The following is a 9,784-nucleotide window of genomic DNA, read 5'->3' on the forward strand; positions in this document are numbered from 1 at the left end:
AAATAATTTGTAAATTCATACCTACTGAAAATCATGAAGTCCATTGCTGTTTTTTTCCAAAAGTGTTAAACTTATTGAATAATAATGACACCAAACTTGCTCAGTGATGGTGATTATTTCTATTTCACCTCCACGAGAAAAAGTTGTGCCAAGCAGTGCAAAAAAAAAAAAATGTCCTTGCAGCAAAGAAAATTGTTTCCCCACACAAAAAATTACATGATGTCATTTTCTTGACAGTTTCACAAACTCCTTGAGACTTTGCTGGAGATAACTATGGTCAGAATATTGCGTTTAATACATTATATTCCATTATAAACCCATATGCTAATTTTTTTTCAACCATGCAGCCACATTTTTAAAATGTACTTTGTCGGGCGTCTATTTTGCTGTCAATGTTTTCAAACCTCACCTTACATCGAACATGTGTTTTCTCAAGGCACTGATGCCAATCTATTTTCGTCTGTCCTCATTGGTCGGCGGTGATAGTTGCAAAAAGGGACAAAACATTTTATAAAAATCTAACCCAACATTTCATTATGTTTATTTCTCACCAAACTAGCCCATCAGCACAAAATTGACTTAGAAATACCTCACATTGTCAATAATTTAACTATCTTTGTAGCCTTGTTACAAAAAGTTAAAATAAAGAAGAAAAGTTACCAAATCCAGCCCGACTCTAATTGCAGACACACCTGATATATCAAAAATGTAAACAGTTTTGTAAACATACACTTGAAAATTATTTTTTAGCTTGTCTGCACATGTTGTCAAAGGTCATCACAGACAGCTATGCATGTTTTATTATTGCAATCAAATAAATACATTTATTTATTGCATAGATGTGACCATCACCTAAGGAAGGGTAAGAAAAACTTTATTATAGGGAGAATATAAAAAGAGAGAGGGCAGTTTTACACCATGATGAAGGGGGGAAGAAACAGGGAAGAGGGAGTCAGGGTTGGACAACGGAAGGGGTGAGTAAAAGTCAATGTTGGTGTCATGGTAGATAATAAAAATATCAAAACTCTTCTAACAAACGTTTTTCTTTTTAAAGTGTTTTTAATTCCCTCTCAAGCCAACATGATGAAGCCACTTGCTGCAGCAGCAGGGACGGCGTTACACCGAGGCTAGGGGGCTCGGTGTGTGTGTGTGTAGGGGACGGAGGGGCTGAAGAGTCTTTTTAACGCATCAATTTAGCGTTCACTAGCAGTCCAATGCATTGGATAATTAAGAAAAATAGAGTTCCCGTAGAAAATGAAGACCAAGAGCACGTCTCCCAGGGAGCCTCGACAAACTTTTACCCATTTCTGTAACACCTGACCTTTCTGTAATACCTGTCACCTCCGCTTCATGTGAGCGCAATTTTTCCTGCATGCGGCGCGTTAAAACATACCTAAGAAACCAAAAGTCAAACCCTCAACTCAGCGATCTTGCCTGCCTGTCCAAACACGCAGAAACAACAACAAACACATCGTTCTCCTATAAAACAACGAGGCTGAGTTAGTTGTTCTCTGACGTTTTGCATTTTAGATTTACTGTCTGATTATTGGCAGGAGAAAGAGTGAATGTCAGGTGTTGAAATGGTGAATTTAGCTCATTATTATTTTTCTTTTGTTGCCATTGCCTTGTGGTCACTTGCATTATGCTCAACTAATTTGTTAAATATTCTTTGACCAAATTTAGTTAAAACTGTATTGATAGCTAACATTCTGTGTTGTTGTTTTAAATGTTCTCCTGCACTACTCATCAATGCACTACTGCACTATTATCTTATTATTATTATTATTATTATTATTATTATTATTATTATTATTATCTTATTTTATTTAGTTTTGCACATTCTAGTCTAACTACTGTTTATATTTATGTTTATATTTATTATTATTTTTTCTGGTTGATTGTTATTATTTAATGTTTACACTATTAGAGAGAGTACAGTTCACCAAGTCAAATTCCTCGTGTGTATAACATACATTCTTGGTCAATAAAGTTGATTCTGATTCTGATTGTTCAACTACTTTTATTAAAGAAAAAATCAGAAACTCCTTATAAAAGTAATATATTTTTGTTGTTTTGTTGTTGTTGTTTTTAATCATCAGGACCCCACATATCAATCCTACACCCCCTTAGCACCAGGAGAGAAAAAATCCTGGGCTGTGCCTGTGCAGCAGTAAACACACCTCAGCACATTGTCCACAGATGTCAAATCATCTGGGGGGGGGGGGATGGGGAGGGGTGGAGTAAAACTATATATATATATATAGTAACTAAAACGAATTATTATTAATGCTAATAATATCAACACTTTGGTTGTTGAATTTTTTTTTTTTTTTCCACTCAGGTATTTTGGTGCCCCCTGGCTGTATGGCGCCCTTAGCATTTACCTATATTGCCTATCCTGAGGATCCTGACCACATCCTCAACCAATCAGGAGCATGTTTAAAAAATATCACCTTCTGGGAAACCACCGTTTCCCTGGAAACCAAGCAGTAAACAAAGATTGGAGATGAAAGAGAGCTGTGACTTAGACAGAGAGCAGTTGCAGTTTGGTCGACATTGTGAAGAAGACAGTTTTTGTTGAAAGAATCTGAGTGTAAAATGTCCACTTTTCTGTGTGGTGATACTTCAGCTGCAGCAGGTAAAAAAGACTCAATGACAAACATATACTTTAGACTTGAAAGTAGGTGTTATTACAGTGGTTTAGAAGCAAGCAATTCTGTCTCTACATAGTGTTAACCTAAATATAAACAAGGAGAATCACTCTCCATGGCGCTAAAAAGACACTGCGCTCAGTCTCCAAATCCTCGCTTCTGATTGGTCAATCCCACACATGGGGGGAGCGGGGAGGGGAGGGGCCATCATTTGTGACGTTAAATTTATTTCACACGTGTGAATTTTTTATACACAAGCTGAAATCACATTTTGCAACATATGTACCTTCATATATTGCTTCTATACAACAGTATTGCAAGCTCGTTTTATTAATCATTAGTATTATGTGACACTGAGGGAGACAAGGTTGTTGCCAGGCAACACAAAAACATTGAGTAATTGTAATTTTAGTGATGTTATAGTACAGTTATTGCATATTTTCGTACTTATTTAATGAAAAAAAATCACAAAAAACTTATAAAAGCACATTTGTTGAAACTAAGTGTTGTAGTTTAATCATGAAGAGTTAATCTATGTGTGCTGTAAGTTTGATGACATTACAACATGTTATAGTACAGTTATTGCATATTTTAGTACTTATTTAATGAAAGGAAAAAAATCACTACATTTTTTAGGCCAACATATTCCCAAACGTGGAGGACGGCTCGTTTTGAGGAAAATTTGGTAGTAGTTTGCAGTCCACCTTGCTGTGATTCCAACGAGATATCGATTTTGTAAAAGCAATGTTCTGTTGATTAGTTATTGGTTCTGGAAAAGCTGAATCTGTGAATATCTTTCTAACTTTACCTAAGTAGTTGCATTAAGACCCTTACTCACAATACAATTATGGACGAATCGTGTGGTCACATTTGTGCACTACAGACACATGTGAATACTGACCCTCTGTTCTTTCTTTCCACACTCACAGCAGCAGAACTTTCAGTTCTCCGCAGCAGCACTGCAGATTACTCCATCCTGGAGTGTATGGGTGAAGGCAACTTTGGGCAGGTGATGAAGTGTCAGAACCTTAAGAACAACGAGACGGTGGCTGTAAAAATCATCAAGGAGGGCTTCGAAGACGATCTTGAGAATGAGGTACCTGTTTGCACCTTCTAACGTTTGATGGCTCAGGTTTTGCCATTTTTTAAATTCTATGAACAATGTTTTTGTTATCAATGTGTAATCCCTTCAACATGGTAATGTGCTTTTCATAACTTCTGTTCTGTTTAATGCAATTTTGGGAATATAGTACATATCTATTTTTTTACAAAATCTGTATATTTCTAACCCAATATTTCATGTAGATATCATATCAACAGACATGTAAATGTAAAGCTAATAGCCATTGTCCATTTACACTTGTTCATATAGCTTTTGTACCTATTACTTTATATATTTATTAATATCAACATTGAAACCAAACTTTGTTCCCATTTGCACTTTTGTGATATTTGCAAATTCACAATATACAGTAATATTTTCTAAGACCTGTTGGAATCAGCCAAAGTATTTTAGATCTAATTGTTGCTTCTTCTTCTTCTTCTTCTTCTTCTTTTTTTACAGATTTCAATGCTAAAGGTAATTAGTGTCCTTGATACTGATCGCACAAATTTGCTTACATTTTATGAGCATTTTGAGTACATGGGCCGCAATTGCCTGGCATTTGAAATTCTTGAGATCGACCTTTACACTCTGATGGAAAACAGAGAGTGGGAACCCCTGAGTGTGGATTATTGCCGTACAATTGCTGAGCAGGTATGGTTGGCATGCAGAACTTTAGACTTACTGTAACACCTAAATGAAGAATGAAAGAAAACCTGATTTAAAACCTGAGCTCATACAGCAAATGGACAACGTTTATTCTAAACCTGTGTCATCTGATCTCGTTTCTGCAGCTACTGGTGGCTTTAGATGCCCTGAAAGGCCTTGGAATCATCCACACAGACATAAAACCTGACAATGTCATGGTGGTCAACAGGAATATCCAGGAACTGAAAGTCAAATTAATCGACTTTGGCGTGGCAATGAAAACTTCCAGCATGGAGCCTTGCCTTGATATTCAGCCTCTAGGATACAGGTAAGATGATTTCTCCTCACATGGCTTAGCTATGGTTAGGACAAACCTGTAATGTATTGATATGTTGGTCATAGATTCTCACTCTTATCTCGCATTCTTTCTCCTCAGGGCTCCTGAAGTCTCCATCGGCCTTCCTTTCAGTGAAGCCATTGATGTGTGGGCCCTTGGTTGTGTGCTTGTATTCCTGTACATTGGAGAAAACCTGTTCTCTGTGTCGTGTGAATATCAAATGATGAAGCGTGTTTCAGAGCTTCTTGGGTTACCAAAGAACGACAAGCTTCAGGCCGGGGCTTACACCAGTTGCTTCTTTTGTGAGACTGAGGAGGGCTCAAAATGGCGATTGATGGTAAAACTGAAGTTTTCTTTTTCTGGCAAACTCAAGTTCACCAAAGTTTAACTCTACAATGAACTTCATAACACTCATCTTGTTTCCCCAGACACCAGAGGAATATGAAGCTGGTAACAGCATCTCAACAAAGGAGGAAGACCATTTCGTTGAGTTCTCTTCTTTGGATGATCTGGTCAATGTAAGTTTTTAATAAATGTTAGTATAAAAAAAGGAAGTTTTTAAGTTGAATCACTCTTAAAACATGGATGACATAGATTGCTCTTTAAACATTCGAGATAATTTCTTTGGAAAATGCTATTATGATGAAAGAGAGATTTCCTTTAAACATAGTACCTGGCAGAAATATCAATAATGTCTTTCAAAATGATCATACATATAATTTGATCTGGCACGCTGGCCACACTTTCATTTAGTGGTGAAATTTCAAGCAGTTTCCAAATCTAGTCACTGTCCTGATTAAATCTTGACTGCCATGAAGCTTGTGAGATATCTTGACCATAAACTACTTACTGATATGCCTGATGTGTGAGCTTATTTAATGACCAGTCTTTTGTATTAAAATGCAGGTTCATCCAGGAGAAGAAAGTGGTGAGGTTGAGGACAGAGAAGCCTTCGTGGACCTGCTGAAGCAGCTTCTCTGCTTGGATGGAGATGAAAGAATCTCTCCCAGTCAGGCTCAGTTCCACCCTTTCTTCAGCACATCCCACCTCAACCAGCAGGAGACCAGCGGACACCATCAACCGATGGCTGATGAGACATCCTGCCATGCAGCAGATGAAAAGTCTGTTCTGGATGATGCATCTGCATCCAAGTCATCTGATAGTGTTACACTGAATTTGGCCACTGCAGAAGCTGACAGTCTCCCTCCTCTAACTGACTTGGACTTGGCGTCTGCTCCCACTCGTCATTTAAATGATGACGTCCTGGATCAGTCTTCAGTTAGAGTTACAGGCTGTTTTGGTTCTTTGAAGAAGAGGATTCAAAGATGTTTCCGAAGAATCAAGACTTTCCTCTTCAAACGCTAAACGCTTGTTCTTGCAAATACATATAATCAATAGTTTGTTTTAGATCAACTTTTTGGACTTTCACTGTCATTTTTTTAAATAAACATGTAAATATGTATTCATTTGTTCTTGTTCCATGTTCTTCTTCCATGTTATAGTTTAAGAGCCTCTTCATCTCATTTTTTATAATAATTGACTTAAACTAGTGGAAATCAAAGAACCGGTGGAAAAACGCTATAACCTTGATTGTTCTGATTGACTCAGATTTGACATTCAGCGTTAGATTAAATCAAAAACAAAAACAGCCTTCCACCACCTAAAGAACATCTCATCTCCCTAATGAGTCAGAAAGACCAGGAGAAGCTGCTTCATGCTTTTATGGACTATAAGCCTTTTCACACTCACGGAAATCTTGCTCTTGTTCAGTTCTCACGCATGAGGTCGAAGGTCAAGAGGGATAACCTCGCCATAGCTGACAGCGAGTCTGACAGAGATTTAGATTATTTTATCCGTTGGAGCAATGATTCATGGTATCGGTCTCCAAGGCAGAAACGCTGAGTTAGCTGCTAAAGCTAATGCTGCACACAAGGTAAAAATTCAGTTTATGCTTGTGTGCACCGCATGCACACACACACACAGGCCACGGGCCTCATTTATAAAACTGTGCGTAGGTAAGATCACTTCAGGTGGCGTACGCTGAAACACATGAAATGCACACACAAAAAAACACTGCTTAATTTTTAAATCATCAGGTCGCGGAACAAACACTGGCTGTTGTTCCAGTCGTAAGAGAGAGACAAAAATGTCACAGAATACAGTTTTTTTAAGCAACTTTAGCGAACTAAACGTGAACACAACCAATTAACCTAAATGTTTAATGAAAGAATGATGAATCAGCACGAACAATTGCCCGTGACGGAGCGCATCCGTTCAAGCACCAAGGACAGCGCAAAATCAACGCTAATTTAGCCACAAAGATCACTAAACTTTCAGAACACAAAAACCTTCAAATACAAAATTTTTACAAACTTTTACACCCATAAAGCCATAATTCATAAAATGTGTGCTTACCTTTTTACTTGTCAAAACAGCAACAAAACAAAAAACAACAGCAACGGAGCCCTTTGTATCCTTGCAACCTTTTCTTTTACATGTTTCACAGCCAAGGCCTGCCTTTTATGAGCCAAGAGTAGCAGCTCATCATGTGTTTGAACTGAGCTCACCCTCACAGACTAAAACCTGAAGATCATTTATGAATCCCTCTGTGTTGTAAAGGAGGCTGAAGACACAGATGCACCAAATTTGCCAGAAGCACGTGATTGAATTGTATTCACTTTGCTGTGCAGCAGCTATAGGTTTCTAATTGTGTTGCAGATAGAGGAAACGATGCACAAGAAGGTGCATAAATAAGAAAGAATAGTGCAGAATAAAGTATGTACAAGTCAATAAAGAACAAACCTGTCAGAAAAAAAGAAAAAATAACTCTTTTTATCAACTACTCCTTTTTATTGTTCATAAACAACGTGTTATTGCTGGTCAGCTCTGTCACAGGTGATGTCAGGAAAAGCCTCAATTCAGGAAAATGATCAACAGTCAATGGGGTCAATCTGATTATTGGCAGGAGAAAGAGTGAATGTCAGGTGTTGAAATGGTGACTTTAGCTCATTATTATTTTTCTTTTGTTGCCATTGCCTTGTGGTCACTTGCATTATGCTCAACTAATTTGTTAAATATTCTTTGACCAAATTTAGTTAAAACTGTATTGATAGCTAACATTCTGTGTTGTTGTTTTAAATGTTCTCCTGCACTACTCATCAATGCACTACTGCACTATTATCTTATTATTATTACATCTTATTATTATTATTATTATTATTATTATTATTATTATTATTATTATTATTATTATTATTATTATTATTATTATTATTATTATCTTATTTTATTTAGTTTTGCACATTCTAGTCTAACTACTGTTTATATTTATGTTTATATTTATTATTATTTTTTCTGGTTGATTGTTATTATTTAATGTTTACACTATTAGAGAGAGTACAGTTCACCAAGTCAAATTCCTCGTGTGTATAACATACATTCTTGGTCAATAAAGTTGATTCTGATTCTGATTGTTCAACTACTTTTATTAAAGAAAAAATCAGAAACTCCTTATAAAAGTAATGTATTTTTGTTGTTTTGTTGTTGTTTTTAATCATCAGCACCCCATTATTAATGCTAATAATATCAGCACTTTGGTTGTTGAATTTTTTTTATTATTTTTTTTCCACTCAGGTATTTTGGTGCCCCCTTGCTGTATGGAGCCCTTAGCATTTACCTATATTGCCTATCCTGAGGATCCTGACCACATCCTCAACCAATCAGGAGCATGTTTAAAAAATATCACCTTCTGGGAAACCACCGTTTCCCTGGAAACCAAGCAGTAAACAAAGATTGGAGATGAAAGAGAGCTGTGACTTAGACAGAGAGCAGTTGCAGTTTGGTCGACATTGTGAAGAAGACAGTTTTTGTTGAAAGAATCTGAGTGTAAAATGTCCACTTTTCTGTGTGGTGATACTTCAGCTGCAGCAGGTAAAAAAGACTCAATGACAAACATATACTTTAGACTTGAAAGTAGGTGTTATTACAGTGGTATAGAAGCAAGCAATTCTGTCTCTACATAGTGTTAACCTAAATATAAACAAGGAGAATCACTCTCCATGGCGCTAAAAAGACACTGCGCTCAGTCTCCAAATCCTCACTTCTGATTGGTCAATCCCACACATGGGGGGAGCGGGGAGGGGAGGGGCCATCATTTGTGACGTTAAATTTATTTCACACGTGTGAATTTTTTATACACAAGCTCAAATCACATTTTGCAACATATGTACCTTCATATATTGCTTCTATACAACAGTATTGCAAGCTCATTTTATTAATCATTAGTATTATGTGACACTGAGGGAGACAAGGTTGTTGCCAGGCAACACAAAAACATTGAGTAATTGTAATTTTAGTGATGTTATAGTACAGTTATTGCATATTTTAGTACTTATTTAATGAAAGAAAAAAAATCACTACATTTTTTAGGCCAACATATTCCCAAACGTGGAGGACGACTCGTTTTGAGGAAAATTTGGTAGTAGTTTGCAGTCCACCTTGCTGTGATTCCAACGAGATATCGATTTTGTAAAAGCAATGTTCTGTTGATTAGTTATTGGTCTGGAAAAGCTGAATCTGTGAATATCTTTCTAACTTTACCTAAGTAGTTGCATTAAGACCCTTACTCACAATACAATTATGGACGAATCGTGTGGTCACATTTGTGCACTACAGACACATATGAATACTGACCCTCTGTTCTTTCTTTCCACACTCACAGCAGCAGAACTTTCGGTTCTCCGCAGCAGCACTGCAGATTACTCCATCCTGGAGTGTATGGGTGAAGGCAACTTTGGGCAGGTGATGAAGTGTCAGAACCTTAAGAACAACGAGACGGTGGCTGTAAAAATCATCAAGGAGGGCTTCGAAGACGATCTTGAGAATGAGGTACCTGTTTGCACCTTCTAACGTTTGATGGCTCAGGTTTTGCCATTTCTAAATTCTATGAACAATGTTTTTGTTATCAATGTGTAATCACTTCAACATGGTAATGTGCTTTTCATAACTTCTGTTCTGTTTAATGCAATTTTGGGAATATAGTACATA

At 36.9% G+C, this 9,784-nt stretch overlaps 2 protein-coding genes across 2 annotated transcripts in view; one reads left to right on the forward strand and one right to left on the reverse strand.

Moving 5' to 3' along the window:
- Window positions 1-373: 373 nt before the first annotated feature.
- Window positions 374-9,784, reverse strand: part of LOC114473636 (carboxyl-terminal PDZ ligand of neuronal nitric oxide synthase protein) — a 92,343-nt gene continuing 82,932 nt past the window's right edge. The window contains exon 12 of the transcript XR_003675278.1: window positions 374-404. The gene's annotated coding sequence lies outside the window, so the exon portion shown is untranslated. The remainder of the gene's footprint in view (window positions 405-9,784) is intronic.
- On the forward strand, window positions 2,564-6,103 carry LOC114472947 (homeodomain-interacting protein kinase 2-like). Its single transcript, XM_028462268.1, has 7 exons — window positions 2,564-2,638; window positions 3,581-3,747; window positions 4,216-4,407; window positions 4,548-4,729; window positions 4,838-5,075; window positions 5,167-5,256; window positions 5,645-6,103. The coding sequence occupies exons 1-7, from the start codon at window positions 2,599-2,601 to the stop codon at window positions 6,101-6,103; spliced, it is 1,368 nt and encodes a 455-aa protein (XP_028318069.1). The 5' UTR covers window positions 2,564-2,598.

Source organism: Gouania willdenowi, chromosome 12 (genome assembly GCF_900634775.1).
Source record: "Gouania willdenowi chromosome 12, fGouWil2.1, whole genome shotgun sequence".
In the NCBI taxonomy this organism is placed as follows: Eukaryota; Metazoa; Chordata; class Actinopteri; order Blenniiformes; family Gobiesocidae; genus Gouania; species Gouania willdenowi.